Source organism: Mauremys reevesii, linkage group 1, assembly GCF_016161935.1.
Source record: "Mauremys reevesii isolate NIE-2019 linkage group 1, ASM1616193v1, whole genome shotgun sequence".
In the NCBI taxonomy this organism is placed as follows: domain Eukaryota; kingdom Metazoa; phylum Chordata; order Testudines; family Geoemydidae; genus Mauremys; species Mauremys reevesii.
The window spans coordinates 241,471,582-241,492,623 of record NC_052623.1 but is presented as its reverse complement, the minus strand read 5'-3'; the positions used below and the strand labels follow the sequence as shown (position 1 = coordinate 241,492,623).

General features: G+C 42.6%; 1 protein-coding gene across 1 annotated transcript in view; it reads left to right on the top strand.

The window, feature by feature from the left end:
- The window catches only part of ST8SIA1 (ST8 alpha-N-acetyl-neuraminide alpha-2,8-sialyltransferase 1), a 237,303-nt gene continuing 216,261 nt past the window's right edge, over positions 1-21,042 (top strand). The window contains exons 1-2 of the mRNA XM_039486598.1: positions 1-335; positions 780-947. Of these exons, the coding sequence (XP_039342532.1) occupies positions 217-335; positions 780-947 (287 nt within the window). The 5' untranslated portion in view covers positions 1-216. The remainder of the gene's footprint in view (positions 336-779; positions 948-21,042) is intronic.

The window sequence follows — 21,042 nt, the reverse complement described above, 5'->3', positions numbered from 1 at the left end:
ACAGGAGAACACTCAATATCAATGACCCTCTTTTGTTATTATTTTGCCACCAGCCTTTGGAATTTCAGCCCAACCCGGAGGCAAACACACCACCAAGAAGACAAGAGGCTACCCTTTCAAAATGGAGTTTGCAGCTGGGTAAAGATACATCCAGAGAGTTCATGATTTCATGCAGAATTAATAATTTGTACAGACAAATTCCACAGTCATCACAGCATGATACTCTTCAGTGTGGGAGAGAGGAGCACCAGCAGCATAGGGAAGTACACCATGATCCATGTAGCAAATGGGGGGAAAGAAAAGAGAGCCATCCTGGAAGAACAGCCAGCAGTGGGGTGAGCCAGAGTTGTTCCTAGTGCTTTGCACTGCAGGTGGGAGGGCTATAGCAGTGGGAAATGCAGCAGCCCAAGGTACTGAAGCCAATTAGATAATGTAGCAGCTGGGGAGGAGGAAGCTGCCCTGTACAGTTCCTAAAGTTTTCTAAAGCTGGGACTTGCCACACAATGTAGGTCTAAAATGCTGCACAGTAAACCTGGTCTTGATACTGATCAGTCCTTTAGCTTCTCATTAACTGCAGATCGTCCACCTTTGCAGCTTCCAGTTGATCCCAGCTGTGCTTGTCTCTGCCCAGTACCAGGAACTGGCTGTTTTCTTTACCACCCATCCTCTGTCTGAATCACCCTGAAAAGAAGGCTATTACTTTTACCCTAAGCAAGGCAGCTCTAGCTTAACTGAAGGGATCCTCGACTAACTAAATTAAATGTTCTCCTTTTTGCTAGAAGATGGGAAAAAAATTTCAAGATACCTCTGAGGTACGGGCCAAGCTGCCTGTATTGTCTCCTCCTGAGCTCTTCTGATAAAACAAAGAATGCAAATCAAAAACAGGAGAAACTCTCAAGCAGGGATAGTTGCAGTGACTCCAAAGAGAGGGAACAAATGAATGAACTGTAAGTACGCTTACACTAGAACTTAATTGCATTTGTGCACATTCCTCCCCTTCTTCTTCTTTCCTGAGTTTGTATCAGAAATAATCCCTAAAGAAGAGATTATGTTCAAAGGAAAACTTCCACCAACAGCTTGGAAAGTTCAAACACATTAATGAGCTCAGAATATCTGAAAGTCAGGTCCCTTGTTTAGGTGCTCAAGCATGGATTCAGGTGTCTGACTAATCAGGAAATCTTAGCCATTTCCCCCCCTCCCCTGACACTTTTATAAGTAAATAGTTGTTGTAACTGTACTTGTGACTGAATCACAAAAGCTGCTCAGATCAGCGAGCAGTATTATATAGAGTGGCCCCTGCTCTTAGCTTAAACATTGAGCAGAGCACAGTATAATCGGGAAGTATGCAACTTTAAAATAGAATTTCAGGTCAGCTGTCTGTTTCTCTGACATCCCTGCTCTGCTCCACTCTCAGCACCTACAGACTGGTGAGGATGTGGGAGCTAATGGAACTTGAAGCTTTTGTTGACTCAAGGGGCAGGTCTAGACAGATATCGGCTCCCATGATATCCACTGTTCATCTCCAACCTAGTGATCAAGGTAGGAGACAAGTTGTGTAGAAAACTCCTCTAGCTCAGAGTCCCAACCTGCCCTATTCCTGGGCTTTCAGGAACTGGTTCTAATTCTTGGAACTATGCCCCACCAGGTTTTGTCTCCAAACCTTGTAAAGATGGTGGGTAAATTACTTGCCTTTCTGCCTCAGTATACGCATCTGCAGGGGTTTGTGAAGTTTTATACTTTTGAAAACATTTTAATCTGCACAGATGAAGGATACTATGGAAGAGCAAAATATTATTCTCATTGTAATCTATTGATTCCTCTAGAGTTGATGTTGGCTATGGCCAAGCATGTATTGCCTTATTTGGTTTATGCTAGAACATTAAGCCTCTCTAGATCTGGCTTGATTTCATCAGCCTGAAGGGCATCAGAGCACACAAATAGCACATCTAGCAACTTAATGAGAGATCCAAGTGTAAGGAGAAGGTAGACACCTGCAATATAAAAAAGGCAAATGCCAAGTGTGTGACGGTTCTGTGACTGTGCTGGCTATGGACAGAGTGCTTCTTTTCAGCTCTTAGACAGTGATACAGGGAAGCTTTCTAGTCTGAATCACTAAGGATTTTATTGGCAAAACTCTTAGCAAATAATAGTGTACTACAGTGGCGCTCAGTGGGGGGCCTGAGATCATAGCTCTGTTATGCTAGGTGCTGTACAAACACACAGTAAGAGACAGTCCTTGCCCCCAGAGAGCGTATACTGTAAATAAACAAGACAGACAAAGGCAAGGGGAAAGGAAGTATTATTACCTCCATTTTATAGATGGGGAAATGGAGGCACAAGAATTCTGATTGGCCAAACAAGGATGTGAGTTGGGAACTGAATCCCATTCCAGTGCCTTAACCACAAGCCCCTCCTTCCATGTAACTTACATGAGGGGTAACCAGATGTCAAGTTTCAGGCACTCTCTTGCAAGAGGAAAATGTGAACTTCCCAATTTCTGAAACTCTGAATCCTTTATTCCAAATACATTCTGGCTTCCTTGCCAAACCTAGTACGTCTATAGGGACTCTGCCTGGTATAATAGAAATGCCCAGGCATGCTTTCCCTCTTATGCACTGTACATTTCAAAACAAAACAGATGTACAACAGGATACTGTGCTAAAAATGATACCAAGTCTGCTGAATGGAATGGTCTGTGATATTGCATCTGCTGTCATTCTAGCTTCTTGGTTAATACACTGCATGAAAAATGGAGCTTATAGTGTACTAGCTAATAATTTACCTGAGATTTGAATCTAATGCATAGATCAGTGAACACTATGTATATGTGTGGGAGCCAGGGCTTTACATTGTTTGCATGTATTATGTAAACTGCTTTCATGTGTCTATTTGTAAATGTTTAATATAAGCCTGTGTGTTACCACTAGATTGCTAGCTCAGCAAATAAAAATGTGTAGTGCTGTGTATATAAACATACCCTTAAATTATGGGTTGGGAAGCCAGTGTTTTTTGTTTTGTTTTGTTTTATTTTTAAGATCAAGCACTGTATCATTTTAATCAAGGTAAAACCTTATCTGGAGATCTTGGGGAACATCTGAAATTTTCTGATAATTGGAGCTTAGGCACCTGGGAGCTTCTGCTCTGAAGAACTCAAGTTATATCAGACTGAAAAACTTCTAAGCTTTGAAGAAATGGAGTTCCGTTCTGCACTCTAGACTCAGTGAAGCCAAGTGGAGGCATAGCTGCTGGCAGCTTTAGGTGGCTCACAGACAGCACAACTCTTCTTCCTGTTGCCTTCCATCCCCTGTCCAGCCTCCATTGTGCTTCCTGCCTGGCTGGCACCCTCCTTTACCAGCATCCTGTCTTGTGCTGCAGGTTCCCTGCTTGCTGTCTTTGCCCTGGCCCTGAACTACTACTGTTCAACTGCTAGGCGCCATAACCAAATTTTGGCCATTCTGGAGTTTCAGTGAATTGGAGTTTGGTTAATGGGTGTTGACCTGTGTCTGGTACGTCCTTTGGGTGGGACAGACTCAGTAGTCAGTCGGCCTTTTCCATCACTAACATCTGTGATCCCCATTATTCATGTGTTTGTACACTTGAAATTATACATTACCAGATGTACACCCCTGCCAGCCACTGGGATGGCTAGGGAGAAAGACTTTGGTGCTGTGAAAGGGGAAAATGTATATAGTGACCTGGCTGGAGGGCAGAGGCAGCAGGAGCCTGTGGAGTGAGAGGGGGGCTGCAGATTGAGAGAGGAAGAGGATGGCATGCAACCATGGGATGGGGTGTCAACCTCATGAGCTATTCCTAGTCCCCAGAGTGACCAGGAGGATGCACCATTCTAGCACCATCCTGGCACAGGGTTCCAGTCAGCTAGTTGTTATAGGGAGGTAGGCGAATTTTGATAGTACTGGAGAGAGGCTGGAAAGGGCGGGAGAATAAATGGAAGGTAAAATAGAGAAGGCAAATGAGAAAAGGCAGAACCCCTTAAAGAAAAAGGGCAAAATGAATGAGATGAAACATCTAAAAAGGAAAAAAAAATATAGAAAGTCTAGTGTCTGGAAAACAGCTGTTAGTGAAATGATAGAAGAGAAAGTGAAGTTTAGGAAGAAAAAAATGAGTCCCTACCCAAAACAAACGTGGAACATGTTAAAAATACAGCATTGCTGCAGTAATAATAATAGCTTTTAGACAGCACTTTTTGTCAGTGGATATTATAGTGATTTACAAAGGAGGTCAGTACCATATCCCCATTTTACAGATGGGGGAACTGAGGCACAGAGGAGACATCACTTGCCGAAGGTCATTCCGCAGGCTAGTGGCTGAGCTGGGAACAGAACCCAGGTCACTTGAATCCCAATCGAGTGACCTACTTGGTTAAATTAGCAGACTTGGCAAGTTGCCAAGGCTCCCTGGTTCCTCATCTCATACATTCATCTTGGATCCATTCATTTCACCCTGTAATAACTGTACAAAACACAGATGTCAGTAAGCCGGGATCTAGTTCTTTGCTTCATGCTGTATAATGGAAGGGTGGTGTCTAACACAGCCACTGCTGTCCAGGTTTTATCTGAAGAGGTCCCTGATTTTTGCATGTATGACAGAAAACCAACTGGATAACTTTGCACACCTCTGCATAAGGCAAGGAGGACGGGAGGTGATGTGACTGTGTTTCTTATCATCCATGCCACGCTTGTGTGTGTGAGAAGGAGGTTAAGGTAGGGCTAGTGCTCTTGCAACAGTTGCCCTACAGAAGCCCGAGTTGAGTGTGTTCAATTTCTCAGTGGAGTAGTATTGGAGTCAGAGATGATTGTGCCTGGTGACTTCACTATCCACCAGAGGATGGTTCTGCTGTGTCAGATCAGTATTTTGAGACATGAGATTGTCCCAGGACTATGTTATTGTTGGCTTATCTCATAAAGTTGGCCATGTATTTTGTAATAATACACAAATAGAAAACATTTCTTTTTCAGAGGCCTTGAAGGGCGCACATGCTGGATGCATAGCTGGCATATTTTATTGATGTTTTCTCTTTAGCAGGCAATGGAAGGTTAGTTGCCACTCACTAGTTATGTACAAAGCAATGGAAAGAGCAGTTATTCCGAATGACTTGGGAAAGCTAGAAGATAGGTTCCTACAGATGTTGTGTTCACTTAGCTGTAGATGTGTGAATGAACAACACTTGCAAATATGTGTGTAGTGTGCATTCCCATGTGTGTTTGTGTGTGTGTGTAATAATGAGTATATGTACTCTCTTCTCTGGTTAAATATTGCAACTATAGAACTAGTGGATTAAGATAAGAGGATGTTCTGGCATATGTTACACCAGTGTTCCTAGGGCACTCTGGAATGCTGGTAGGCAGCTTTTCAGTTTCTGAAGGCTCAGCCTATGGATATTGCAGACAAATAGGTTACTTGGTAAATATGAAACACGCCTACCATAACTGTACCCATTTAACAGCTACCCATTCTCTATCAACATAAAGTGGTTTGTTTCAAATTACTACCCACTGGGATGAGACAAATACTCGTGGAGGCACTATTGGTTTGTACACTCAGGGCGAGATTGCAGCTCCCTCTGCCTTGGTGCGCAAGAAGTGGAGGAGGAAGGAACAAACTGTCTTCCCATTTCACCTCTTGCTTATTTGCTTGTGAACTAGCCACAGTCTTGGTCTTTGCACTCCTGACCCCACTGAAGTCAAGTGGAGTTTCTCCATTCACTTCAGTGGATGTTGAAATCAGCATCTGGTGCACAGATACTGGGAGCTTCTCATTCCATGCCCATAATCATGTACGCTGAAAAAGCCAGGCTGGCACAGAGAAGGATGTATGCTGTTCCCCTTCAAGGTCTCCTGCTCTGCTGTTCACTCCCACCATGTTCCAGAAGGCATTCTGGCTGGGTCAGCAAAACTATTTCAGCAGGCTCTGGCTAGAAAAGTTATGATACACCCTGACCTTAGTCCATATACAGCACTGATAATTGTATTATGTCCCTATTATTGTTTGCACTGGTCATTGACTATGTTATGAGGAAAGTAATCGCAGAAGGCAACCAAAGAATTTTATGGATAAATGATAATGCACAATTGGAATGACCTTGTTTTTGCTGATGACATTGTCCTTCTTAGTTCAACACATCACTTAGTGGAAGAAAAGACCCAGCTGTTGACCAACATAGCAAACAAGTTGGATTTGTTATCAAAAGGGGAAGACAAAATATATGGCTATGAATGTCCCATAAGCAAACATCAAAATAAATGGAGAAACTCTAGAAGAAGTAGGTCGTTTTACCTATCTAGGGAGTCATATGTGCAATGATGGGAACACCATCCTAGATGTCAAGCAATGAATATCAAAAGGAGCAAACAACTTTCATAAACTTGAAAGACTTGGAAAAGTAGCCAGAGTGGCACTGATACAAAAATATGAATTTTTAATACTGCCATAGTGCCTGTCCTTTATGGAGCAAAAATTGAAAACAAGATCAAATCATTCTGAAGTATGATACTCATAAATGGCCGTGGAAGATCTTCAGAATCCACTGAAAAGAGTTTCTTGCAACATCAGACATTCTAGAGTAAACCAACCTAAAGCATCAAATATAAGATGATGATGGACGTATTTAGGATATGCTTTAAGGATGCCACCAGCATGATTTCCATGACAAGTGATAATATGGACACCACCTGGGCAGAGAAATGGAGGGTGTCCTAGAGAAACATTATGCAATTATATAGAGAAAGAAGCAAGATCCATCAACATGACACTCAGAAGCCAGAACTGTCCAGCACGAGACCAAAATAAATGGCAGAAACTGGTGGACTCCCCACACACCTGAGGGTGCAGGAGGATAAAGATAGAGAATATCTAAAAAGGATTCAGTTTCTAACTGGAGAGAGGGTATTTCTCCTTGAATACTTATTGAGTTCTGGCCTAAGCTTCTGACAAGTTCTCTAAAGTGTGGTGCATAGTAATTCCTCTATTCAGAACTGTTCTTTTTGGTTTGCTTGTAGCTTTTCAACAGACAACATCTGATTTTACTCTATGTGTAGGAGGATAGGGAACCACAGAAGATTTTGTTACGGCCTAGCTTAGGCAGTTCTGCTTTCTCAGCCTCCGGTTATTGTAGGACACGGCATGCTAGTTTCAACCTGCCGTAACTGGCTGGAATTGCTGCATGGCAAGCCCCTAGGCTGTTGGCCAAGGGGGTGGCCCGGGAGGGTGGAAAGTCCCTATTGCATTATGTATCAGCTGGTTTGCTGCTGTTTATATAAATATGAGCATGCTTTGTGTTTGCTTTTGGACTCCGTACCAGGCCGAGCTCCAGGGTGCTGGGTTCCCCACCTCCGTGACAGCAACGCTTGGAGTCCCCGTTGCGGATGTGTCACTTTACCTTCATTAAAGCCAATAACTCACAGTGTGTGTGGGCTTCGTTCTTACAGAGCACCCTGGGAGGGCCTACAGCTCCCCTGGAACCTAACAAGTGGCGCAGCGAGCAGGGTGCTCTGGGAGACGATGCCGTTTTGGCCGAAGGTAGGGGAGGTAGAGAAGCCATCGCTGTCCCTACAGCGCATACCAGGGTGGCCCCAGACAGAGCACTGGGGGCCAGTAGTGCGGGTTCTAGCTGGATGGGCTGCCCCAGCCGACTGGCCGGAGTTCCAGCAGGTGGCCAGGGTCACTCCCGGGCAGCTGCTTGAGGGCGTACAGCGGTTGCGGGCGAACTGGCGGTCTGGGACGGAGCGGCAGGCGATGGGGGAGCTAGGGTGACTCCTCCTAACCGCCCTTCAGGCCCAGGATGAGGAGGTGCTCCGCTGGCAGCGGGCCATGGACGGGAAGACGTTGGAGTGCACGGCGCAGGCAGAGGCCCATGCCGTGGCCCCGGAGGTCGTTCGGACCTACAAGCGAGTGAGTTGTTTCGGCAGGAACCTGAAAAAGACGTCCTACGCTGGCTGGTCCGAGTCTGGGACAATGCCGGGAACACCGTTATGCTTCTCCGGTATGAGCTGCAACAGCTGGGTGTCCTAACACAAAATGCGCAAGTTAAAAAAAAACAAAAAACAAAACAAAATAAGTTAACTAAAAAAAGCTAAAAATAAAACACTGGCCCCAGTCAAGGACACCGCTCACAGCTAAGACTTGGCGGACAACCAAGAAAAAGGGGGGCTTGACTGTGCCCAAGCAGCTATGAGAGCTGCAAAACTCTGCCAGGCACTAACGGAATGTGTTAGATTTCTTTTCCCACAGGTAAGGAAAAGCTACCCAAAGACCCTAGCAGCCCTGCCGCTCCTTGAAACCAGAAAACTGGACCAATGTAAAGGTCCACCAACGAAAGACTGCTTTGGCTCCATGCTGAAAAGGCCCTTATTAAGTCCTGCTGACTGCCAACACCGCTGTGATGTGCCAAAGACTGACTGCTAGGGCCCATAATTCTCACTGCAAAAAGACCCCTCCACCTCAGGAGGATTCTCCTACTAATAATTAGTCTATTCCTTCCTCTAGCTCTGCTGTGCCTTCTGGACAACAGGGAAAACGGACACGGTGGAGTGCTGGTAACCTCTCCCTTGTTCACTGGCAGCCCTGCTGTGTCTTTGGATTTTTCTGAAGGAAGCAAACCCATTACAGGGTGATGTGCTGGTAACCTCTCCCCTGTAGGAGCTAAACCACAACCGTGTCAAAAAAAAACAAAAAACACTCACTCCACTAACATTGCCAAAGTCCAAAAATTCCTGACTAAAAAAAACATTAAAAACCAACCCTAGTAAAAAAACAAAAAATTGTCCACTGGCAAAATAAAATTTGTGGAACCCCTGCTAAAAAATGTGGTATTAATTGAATTTTGGGGTTTATTCTACAGGCTGCGCCCTGTGTTCTAAAAAAATCCTTCAGCATGTATTGCCCTCCCTAATCAAATTTTAAATAATATTGCCCTTATCCAGTTTCTTATTTCTAAAGCTCTGCTAACCCAAGTACAGGCTAAAGTTAATAAGTTACATGTCATTTCCACCCTTAATTCTATAACCCCAAAATTACTAACAAAAATAATATTAAATTTCACTAAGGCTAAAAAAGCATTGCAATAAAATCTAGTATGTTTAAAAATTCAAAATTTTCTAAATAACCAGCTAATGGCCATTCGGAATAATCTTAAGCACCAGAATGGCCCACTGCCCTTACAAACACATCAGAAGTACCATCTGATCTGTGGTCATAAAAACATACTTAAACACTGTCTAAGTAAAAAAATAAACATTCACAGTGCTCCTCCCCAGCATGTAAACCAGTTAAAAAATGTAAGCTCCCACATACCAAACCCTGCCAAGTCCATAAAAAAAAAAAGTAAAACTAAGTCATAGTCAGTATCCCTAAAATAACACCTAACATTTTAAATAAAAATAAAAAGTCAATAAACATTTTAGCTATTAGAATCCCTACAGCCTCAATGTATTTATAAACTAAAGCCAAAAAAAGTTGTCACTATTCATAATAACATTTTGCTAAAAAAATAAAAACCAAAAAACTATCCTAACAAAGCACCTACTTTTTTCCAAACAAACACAGCTACCCCTCTAATATTTTTTTCAAATTAATAATAGCTGTGTATATATTAAAACCACCACTTTATATACTACATGTGCTGTATTGTGCTTTATAACTAAACCCCATCATATTATTGCTATAAAAATATTAGTGCTTGTATTGCTATAAATTAGCTCAAAATTATGCTGTTGTTGTTGTACCAAAGCACTTAAAAAAGCAAAAAAAAAAATGTAAAAAAATAAAAAACCACAAAAAATTTTGTTACAGCCTAGCTTAGGCAGTTCCGCTTTCTCAGCCTCCAGTTATTGTAAAACACAGCATGCTAGTTTCAACCTACTGTAACCAGCTAAAATTGCTGTGTGGCAAGCCCCTAAGCTGTTGGCCAAAAAAGCAGCCCAAAAAAATAAAAAGTCCCTATTGCATTATGTATAAACTAGTTTGCTGCTGTTTATATAAATATAACCATGCTTTGTGTTTGCTTTTAAACTCCGTACCAGGCCGAGCTCCAGAGCGCTAGGTTCCCCACCTCCATAACAGCAATGCTTAAAGTCCCCGTTGCAAATGTGTCACTTTACCTTCATTAAAGCCAATAACTCACAGTGTGTGTAAGCCTCGTTCTTACAAAGCACCCTGGGAGGGCCTACAGCTCCCCTGAAACCTAACACTATGTGAATAGAAACACAGCGCTCTTTAAACTGCAAGGCCTTGTCTGGAAACAAACTTGCTCCAGTTTAACTAATGGCATGGGTTTTTTAGGCTGATTTAATCTGGTGCAAAACCCTGTGTAGATGCAGTATTTTGGTTTAAGAGTGGCCCTTTGAATTTAGCTCAAGTGAGTATGGAATGGAATGACTTAAGCTAAATAATTTAAGTCGCTCTGAAATCAAAGGGTTTTCCCACCAATAAATTATCCAGGGTTTTGAATCAGTAAAATCAGCTTTCACACTCTTTAAATTAAACTGGTACCACTTTCTTATGTAGACCAGCCTTCGGATTTGGTCCTTTTTGGAATGTAACATTTTTTTGATGTTGTTAAATTAATCATTTCCCCCCATTAATCATTGGAGCTTACCTTTAAACGGCTGAAGATGTTGTGCATTCATATGGAGTTTGCATTTTCTGTGCAACAGAATGCTGAGATCCAGCTTCCCATCTGATTATTTTTAAATATTATTCATACTTCCTAAACTGACGTTCTAGCTAGTTCAAAGAATTTAATATTTTAAAATAACTTTCTACAGAAAGTTCCTCTCAAGTGCCCAGGCTAATATTCAATATTCCATACAAACTCTATGGTCCACTCAAAAGGTTCTGATTGTAGGATCAGGACAAAACTTTTATTGGCTTCAGTGGGGAAGGTTAAGTGTGGGACCAAAACATAGTTAGCATGTGATTTTGATGGAATTGACTTCTGACGATTTTACTGTTCTCTGCTTATAAATGTGGCAATTACACTGTATGCAAAATGAAATAATTTGAATGTGGCCTGTGTATGCTCATTTAATTCCACTGCTTAAAATTATAGCTTATTCTTCAAACCAAAAGAAAAGGAGAGAAAGAGAGGGGGGGGGGGGGAAATTCAGAGGGCAGTTTTTTGACTGTCAACCGTATAACTTTTTGACAGAATGAACTACAGAAAAATTTAAAGACATTCAGGTAGTTATTTGTCACACTCCTGCTGTTTGGTATGAAATAAATCTACAGCTAAACCACAGAAGCTATTAATTATTCTAAGCATCTTGTGTCAGACTTCCTAAATGTCTGGGCAACTTCTTTAAAGGGTCTCAAATAAGTTATTTCCCATCAAAGGAATTTCTCTTAAGTATAAGCCAAGGAACATGAGAAGATTAGCTGTTTATGCTATATACTTTATAGTTGTATGAAAAGGTAATACCTTTACAGTCTGTTAAATTAAATGAGACACTAATTGCTTTACTATGGCACTTTGAAATAGATGTAAAATCTTTTGAATCTGCCCATTACTGATATCTGAGCACAGCTCTCCTATCTCCACATCCTCAACTTATGAAAAACTTCTCCAGTTGACTAGAAATTTACAGTTCCTTTTTTGTCAAGTATTCAGAAGAGTTCTGCATTTCCCAAATCCTCTTCTATAAGGGCCAGATCCAGCATCTCTCAGGGTTAGACCTTACTGGGCTTCTCCGAGGATGTGTCTGCACAATGGCAGCTTTTGCCGAGGGGTTGCCTAGAAAAGGATGAAAGATGTATTTTTAAAATGTTAGCAAACTCTACCAGCTAAGTGTGTTACAATACAACGTGCCCAACCTACAGTGGGTTTTTAAACCCTTATCCTAATCTAGACAAGCCCTGAGAGATTCACAGCTGGGGCGGGGGAGGTGTTAAAGAGTGGCAGATATTTGTATTTTTTAAAAAAATCTGAAAACTAATTTTATTTACTCTGAACATTTTGCTACCAAACCCTGTCTTGCTGAGCAAAAGGCAGCAGTGGGGTAGGTGGGTGGATATTTTAGTTGTGGTAGCTCAATTGAGTTAGAACAACTTGATTTAAAAGTCCTGTCTAGATGCATGCTACTAGGCCTGGGCAGCAGGTAGCTACAGCATTTGGGGAGGCTGGCCTGAGTGCTGGAAGCTCTCCTGGTGCTGGAATCATTGCCTTGCCCTGAGGCCAGGGCCTGTCAATGTCCCTGATCTGCCCACGCTCCACCCCAGGCCTTGCTCATGCTTGGCCCCCTCCTCCAAGGCCCCCCCACCTGCCGCTCGCTGAGTCACTCCACTCCACCACTCCAGAGACCTGTGCCACTCACTGAGCCCCTCCTCTCCTCCACACCCCACCCCACCCCGAGGCCCCTGCCCCTCCCTGAGCTGAGCACTCCCCCTCACCCATTGTGGAACTTGAGCAAGTACAAAAACTGCGGGAGGAGCATTCACTGCCTCCATGTACTCCTAATTGCCACTTCTGCTTACCAGGAATGTGTCGAAGGGTTCTGGGCCAGGTGGAGGTGGCAGGGGGATCCTGGCCATTACAGTCTGTATTGCTCGGCAGCCACCCCGCTTAGCTGGCATTGCCCTGAGGGCAGCATGGTGGTGGTTTCTGCACACTGAGTGAGCCAGCCCTGCAGCGACTTGGAAGGGAGGGAAAGTCGCACCCAGTGACGGCATAGAACATAAGGCTGGCCTGGTGTCTTGTCTTGGGTAGCCCTCCCACAGAGGGACTCAGTGAGCACCAGGTGGCAAGGGCCTCAGGGAAGGGAGGGACTCAGCAAGTGTTGAGCAGTGCAGGGCTTGGGGGAGGAGAGGAGGAACTTGGTGGGGTCTCAGGGAGAGGCAGATCCACCAGGGGAAAGGTCTTGGGGCAGAGCACAGGCGGAACCATCACAGCCCAGGTGTCCATGCTCTCACAGGCAGCAGCTTGGTGGCTGCACCACAGGGGAGGCTTAGCCTCCCCTGGCCTATTATACCTTCTGCCTATGCTACCAGGTTTGAAGCTGTGTTAACTGGCCTTGTTTTAACCAGGATAGGTTACCTATCTCATAGAACTGGAAAGGACCCCGAAGGGTCATTGAGTCCAGCCCCCTGCCTTCCTAGCAGGACCAAGTACTGTTTTTGCCCCAGATCCATAAGTGTCCCCATCAAGGATTGAACTGACAACCTGAGTTTAGCAGGCCAACGCTCAAACCACTGAGCTATCCCTCCCCCATAGCTTCAAATGTGTTAACTTGACTGATACAAGACCCATCAAGTCAAAGCTAATGTTACCTTTTGCCATCAAGACAAGGCCTAAGGTGTTAGGACCAATTACTGCAGTTCCCCTTTAAAATTAGTGTATGTGCTAATGTGCTAACAAAAGGACTATAAACATTAACATAGCAGGGCTATTTTAAAATAATCCAAGCATGACAAATCACAACTGGTCCTCAGGAAGCAGCTCAATTTGTATGACCTTGTTTTCTTCAAGAACAAAAGAATGGCCATACTGGCTCAGACCAGTGGTCTATCTAGCCCAGTATCCTGTCATCTAATCAATACCAGGTGCTTCAGAGGGAATGAACAGAACAGGTAATCATCAAGTGATCCATCCCCTGTCACCCATTCCCAGCTTCTGGCAAACAGAGGCTAGGGACACCATCCCTGTCCATCCTGGCTAATAGCCATTGATGGACCTATCTTCCAAGAACTTATCTGGTTCTTTTTTGAACCCTGTTATAGTCTTGGCCTTCACAACATCCTCTGGCAAAGAGTTCCACAGGTAGACTGTGTGTTGTGTGGAGAAATACTTCCTTTTGTTGTTTTTTTTAACCTGCTGCCTATTTCATTTGGTGACCCCTAGTTCTTGTGTTATGTGAAGGAGTAAATAACACTTCCTTATTCACTTTTTCCCCACCAGTCATGATTTTCTAGACCTCTATCATATCCACTGTTAGTCATCTCTTTTCCAAGCTGAAAAGTCCCAATCTTATTAATCTCTCCTTATATGGAAACTGTTCCATACTCCTAATAATTTTTGTTGCCCTTTTCTGTACCTTTTCCAATTCCAGTATATCTCTTTTGAGATGGGGTGACCATATCTGCATGCAGTATTAAAGATGTGGGATTTATATAGAGGCAATATATTTTCTGTCTTCTTATCTATCCCTTTCCTAATGATTCCCAACATTCTGTTCACTTTTTTTACTGCTGCTGCACATTGAGTGGATGTTTTCAGAAAACTATCCACAACAACTCCATGATCTCTTTCTTGATTGGTAACAGCTAATTTAGACCCCATCATTTTATATGTATAGTTGGCATTATGTTTTCCAATGTGTATTACTTTCTTCTTTTCCATTCTTCTTTCCTTTTGAATTATTGAGATGGATGGAAATTTAGTGTCTTTGATGAAATATCTGAAGCCTTTTAAGTAGCCTAAATATCATTCTGGAATTTGAGATCTGCTTTGTATTCCACTACTGCACATGCAGAATTGGAAGCTAATAAGTCTTTCCTTCTGCATTCATGTAGCTGTCTGAAGAGAAATTCAAGGTGAACTTCACATTCCTGCAGTCTGAATGAATCAACTAAATAGCTACCTGACTCTTTGAACAGATGATCCTTTGTCTTCATAAACATTCATGTCTGAGCTGAAAGAATGAGCAGCTACCAGTAGCATTTTAATTCTACATATACAACATTAAGGTTAGTTTCAGGTGACATAATTTATTATTAGAACAAATCAAAGGGGGTTGCTTGCAGCTGAAAAACGTATGTTGCCCATGACAAGTGATTCCCATTTATTCAGTGAATGCAAGTTTTTTCACATAATGCAGGCAATGAACTTCAGTTCTGATATGCTATATCCCTGCTTTTCCAGACTCTGGAATGGAAATAACCAATTTTCTGATGAAAGGCTTAGCTGCAGATCCATCATTATTTTTACTTCTCTCTGTCATTTGATCAGTCAACCATTCATGTATGCTTAAAATTGTATATTACGGATTCAACTCTGGTGTAACCTCATTTACCCCAGGACTGACTTTGTCCATTTTACTTCTAACAGGTTGTTGAGGTGATTATTTTACTGATCAAGCGTTTAGGCAGACTTGTGCTCTGATTAAGATAATTGTGAAAAATGGTCAATTCAATATTTTTGGACTGAATTTAAAAATATTCTTAATATTTGCACTATTTTAAAATGATCATCTATGTCAAATATGAATATATGGTCAGCTGCATCTTTTTGAAATTGACAGAGCTATGATTGTTTATTCCAGTTGAGGCTCTTCCTCAATATATAGAAGATCAGTGTAAAAGCTACAAGACAATACAGATTTTTGAAGACATCTGAGTGTCCTTTATGCTGTAATCAAACCAAGATTATTATTACGTCTCAATAGGAACTTGGATCCAAACAAATATCGCAAATCAGCATGAGAAAAGCTTTCTACGCAGCACGTTCTTTTTGAGGTGGAGCTATGTGCGAAAGAACTGAATTTTTCTGGCCTTCATAGTGAAGTAAGGCTCATCATTTCAGCCAGGCATTTGCTTCACTGTGGGGCCCTTTCTGGCTGGCAGGGTGGAGTAATAATTGAGACGATGGCTGTTGTTGCAGCACTGTTGTTTGGTTATAATTTTTTAAATATTGTTTTGAATATATGCAGTGCAACACACCAACATGCCTCAGGTTCAAGAGATTTGACAGGAAAATAAGTTATTTTAAAAGTACAGATTAAGTACTTGCTCTCAGTTTGGGAAGTAATTGTTCAGTGTGACATAATCACATGGGAACGAGCTACTAACTTTCTTCTGATTCTGTTCTAGGAGATACAAATGGTGCACTCCACTGACAACCAAAGCTATTTTGGGGCAGATTTAATTCATATAATCTGTTTGAACATTGTAATTATGATATTAATTTTCATCATGCTGCCTTCCTTCCTGAATACAAATATAAGTGCCAGAAACAGAAGGCTGAGTTGGCAGCCAATAAAATAGACTGAAGGCAAAGAAAATATGTAAGACTTAAAGTAATTTATAGACAGGCAGCAGGAAAGGAGGAGGTAAATCTAACCTAACCAAACCTAATGAACAGCAGAGCAGAGCAGATTGCTGTCTGATTGTGCTGCTCTTACCTGTCCCTAAAACAAATAGAAGGGATTATGAAGAGAAGCAGAAACTAAATTAAATCCAGGTCCCACTGCTATTGCAGTCGGTTAGCGAATTCTTTATTTTTTTTCCCCTCCCCAAAATAGTTTTCTTTTATGTTCTCTCTGATTCTTCTGCAGAGGTGAGAAATACAAATGTTTCTGGCCAGTGGTCATTCTCAAATACATTCACAAACTGAAAATTTGTTGGGAGAAATAGGAAACTATTCTGTAATAGGTGGGTTTAAAAACTAATGGCATAGGTTGAAGCTACTTGGGGGTTTGGATTGTTAGAAAGTCCTGAGGGAGATGGATTAGTAAACAGAATATGTAGTGATATGGAACATTAGAGAGAGAGAGAGGCATGACCTAGAGGAGAAATGACACAGCTGGCATTAATTCTGGATGTCAAGACCGAGCATAAAAGTTTCAAAACTATCTACATCACTTAGGAGCCAAAGGTTCCATTGATTTTTCAGTTGGACTTAGGCTCCTAAATCCACATAGGTGCTTTTGAAAACTTTACCTCTGCAGTTTTGGCTCTAATAGTTTTCCAAGACAGTGAGGTGGTGAAACACACACAAACATTTATTTGATTCCAGAGCTCTGTAATTTATCACATGGAGCGCACATCCACATGTCATTTTTGTATGTAATTATATACATGCACCCTTGCATCGTATGGCAAGATGTGCATACGCCAAATTGCTGTAGGAATTCTGATCAAACTATAGAATGTAAGCCTGGGCCAGGTCCATTTGTTTGAATGTCAGACACCAATAATGACACTTGAGACCTACTGTAGGGTAAATTAATGGATTGGTAGTAACAATTCCTGGCTGCTCACAGTAACAACAGTGCAGGTCCCAGAATTCCATTGTGTCCCATAAAGCTGTTTGACCACATTGAAATCCAGAAGGAATGGACTGAAGTTTCTGGGCTTACTGAAGATGTCTGGTCTGACATAGCTAGTAGCTATGTTGGTAAATATACTGCAATCAGGATACGGTACAGTATTCTTCAAAAATAATACAATTTAGATAAACAGGATCCTTTAAGAATACATTAAGTTGACTGGCTTGTGTTGGTAAACTTGACAAATATCTCAATTATTTTTTTCCAAACAGTATTTATGTGCCTGAAAATGCTAATAGGTTCTTAGATCTCAGTCAATTTGTTGGATGGGTTGATGGGGATGTCAGACTGGTTTTCATTTCTGAATCATTTCATTGAATTGCCGGATTTCATCTTGCCTTCCTGTGGTCTGGAAAATGGACAAAACACAATTCCTTTTGGAATGGTGGGAAGTTTAGATGCCTGTCTTGCTTATAATTATAGAGTTGCCATTGGCTTTGAAGGACAAGACTCTCAAAGCAGTGAAGCAACTCTTGAAGACCTCACTTAACTCAATTAAGTTTCCAGCAACTATGTACTAGTTTCAAACTTGATACATTTGTCCAATGTTCCTGAAAGGTGGTGGCAGTGCAGCAGCTGAAACTTCTGAATGGTAACGAATTAAATGAAAAATTGCAGGTTGGATTTATTAGGGACACTACATGAAATTGCCCTGGTCAGTCATAGTGCTCTCACAAAGGGTAAAGATTGTCAGGGTGGAAGTATTGGAAATATCAGCAACATCTGCTGTAGTAGATCATAAGACCCTGTTGAAAGTGTGACCAGAACTGTACTGAATTGCTTCTGGTCATACCTGAAAGGACAATTTTAGTGCAATTGGATGAATTCTCTTTGACCTGTACTTGGAATCTCTTTGGATCACTTGCGGTATTCCCCCAGGAGCTTGTCCTGGATCAGTTGCACTTCAGTGTCTATACATTCCATTTGGGAGGGGTTTAGTCCAAAATTTTCAAATGACCACTGATTTTTGGTGTGTTTTGTTTTTGAGTATCTACCTGGAAACACCATTAGGCCTAATTTTCAGAGGTGCTGAGCAACAGCAACTCTGATAGACTTTACTTAGAGTTGTAAAGTCAGCACTTCTGAAAACCTGGCCCACAGGTGTCTCAAGCTGAATACTCAAATTGAGGCATTAAACACCATGTCCATGTTTGAAAATTTTGGACACTGTCTGGGCTATTGCTACTACTCAGATGAAAACCCAGTTATATATGTTTCAGAGCCTGGATAAATAGGATGATCAGCAGTAGCTGAGTAAACCTACAACTGCAATGCAAGGCTAGATAGCAAGAAATAATCTAACATGAAATCCTAGAACTGAAATGTTGCTGGACTGTAGTCCTTTCTCTTGCACTCAATGATATATCAGGGCAGGCCTTAGCAACACCGTGGTTGGATTCTTTGTAGACCAGTTCAGCTCTTCCTATGTAATATTATTCAAAGATATATTTAGAAATTCCAGTGTGATGGAGAGACTGCTGAGACTCATCAAGCCCTTGGATCGCTACCCCTTCCTGCTTCTCCACGTGGACACCAATGATACTGCCAAGAATGACCTTGAGCAGATCAGTGCAGACTACATGGCTCTGGGAAGGATAAAGGAGTTTGAGGCGCAAGTGGTGTTCTCGTCCATCCTCCCTGTGGAAGGAAAAGGCCCGGGTAGAGACTGTCGAATTGTGGAAGTCAACAAATGGCTACGCAAGTGGTGTTGGAGAGAAGGCTTTGGATTCTTTGACCATGGGATGGTGTTCCAAGAAGGAGGAGTGCTAGGCAGAGATGGGCTCCACCTAAAGAAGAGAGGGTAGAGCATCTTCACAAGCAGGTTGGCTAACCTAGTGAGGAGGGCTTTAAATTAGGTTCACCAGGGAAAGGAGACCAAAGCCCTGAGGTAAGTGGTGAAGTGGATACCGAGAGGAAGCACGAGCAGGAGAGCACAAGAGGGGAGGATTCCTGCCTCATACTGAGAAGCAGGACAATCAGCGAGTTATCTTAAGTGCCTATACACAAATGCAAGAAGCCTGGGAAACAAGCAGGGAGAACTGGAAATCCTGGCACATTCAGAGACTTATGATGTGATTGGAATAACAGAGACTTGGTGGGATAACTCACATGACTGGAATACTGTCATGGATGGATATAAACTGTTCAGGAAGGACAGGCAGGGCAGAAAAGGTGAGGGAGTTGCATTGTATGTAAGAGAGCAGTATGACTGCTCAGAGCTCCGGTATGAAACTGCAGAAAAACCAGAGAGTCTCTGTATTAAGTTTAGAAGTGTGAGCAACAAGGGTAATGTCATGGTGGGAGTCTGCTATAAATCACCAGACAAAGGGGATGAGGTAGACGAGGCTTTATTTCGGCAACTAACAGAAGTTACTAGATCGCAGGCCCTGGTTCTCATGGGAGACTTTAATCACCCTGATCTCTGCTGGGAGAGCAATACAGTGGTGCACAGACACTCCAGGAAGTTTTTGGAAAATGTAGGGGACAATTTCCTGGTGCAAGTGCTGGAGGAACCAACTAGGGGCAGAACTCTTCTTGACCTGCTGCTCACAAACAGGGAATAATTAGTAGGGGAAGAAAAAGTGGATGGGAACCTGGGAGGCAGTGACCATGAGATTGTCAAGTTCAGGATCCTGATACAAGGAAGAAAGGAGAGCAGCAGAATATGGACCCTGGACTTCAGAAAAGCAGACTTTGACTCCCTCAGGGAACTGATGGGCAGGATCCCCTGGGAGAATAACAAGAGGGGGAAAGAAGTCCAGGAGAGCTGGCTGTATTTTAAAGAATCCTTGTTGAGATTGCAGGAACAAATCATCCCGATGTGTAGAAAGAATAGTAAATATGGCAGGCAACAAGCTTGGCTTAACAGTGAAATCCTTGCTGATCTTAAACACAAAAAGGAAGCTTACAAGAAGTGGAAGATTGGACAAATGACTAGGGAGGAGTATAAAAATATTGCTCAGGCATGCAGGAGTGAAATCAGGAAGGCCAAATTATGCTTGGAGTTGCAGCTAGCAAGGGGTGTTAAGAGTAACAAGAAGGGTTTCTACAGGTAACAACAAGAAGAAGGTGAGGGACAGTGTGGGCCCCTTAATGAATGGGGGAGGCAACCTAGTGTCAGAGGATGTGGAAAAAGCTAATGTACTCAATGCTTTATTTGCCTCTGTCTTCATGAACAAGGTCAGCTCCCAGACTACTGCACTGGGCAGCACAGTATGGGGAGAAGGTGACCAGCCCTCTGTGGAGAAAGAAGTGGTTCAGGACTATTTAGAAAAGTTGGATGAGCACAAGTCAATGGGGCCTGATGTGCTGCATCCGATGGTGCTAAAGGAGTTGGTGGATGTGATTGCAGAGCCATTGGCCATTATCTTTGAAAACTCATGGCGATCGGGGGAGGTCCTGGATGACTGGAAAAAGGCTAATGTAGTACCTTGGATTAGGGGAAAGCAGTGGAAGTGTTATTCCTTGACTTTAGCAAAGCTTATGATACTGTCTCCCACAGTATTCTTGCCGGCAAGTTAAAGAAGTATCGGCTACATGAATGGACTATAAGGTGGATAGAAAGCTGGCTAGATTGCTGGACTCAACGGATAGTGATCAACGGCTCTATGTCTAGTTGGCAGCCAGTATCAAGTGGAGTGCTCCAAGGGTCGGTCCTGGGGCCGGTTTTGTTCAATATCTTCATTAATGATCTGGAGGACGGCGTGGACTACACATTTAGCAAGTTTTCAGATGACACTACACTGGGAGGAGTGGTAGATACGCTGGAGGGTAGGGATAGGATACAGAGGGACCTAGACAAATTAGAGGATTGGGCCAAAAGAAATATGATGAGGTTCAACAAGGACAAGTGCAGAGTCCTGCACTTAGGACGGAAGAATCCCATGCACTACTACAGACTAGGGACCGAATGGCCAGGCAGCAGTTCTGCAGAAAAGGATGTAGGGGTTACAGTGGACGAGAAACTGGATATGAGTCAATAGTGTGC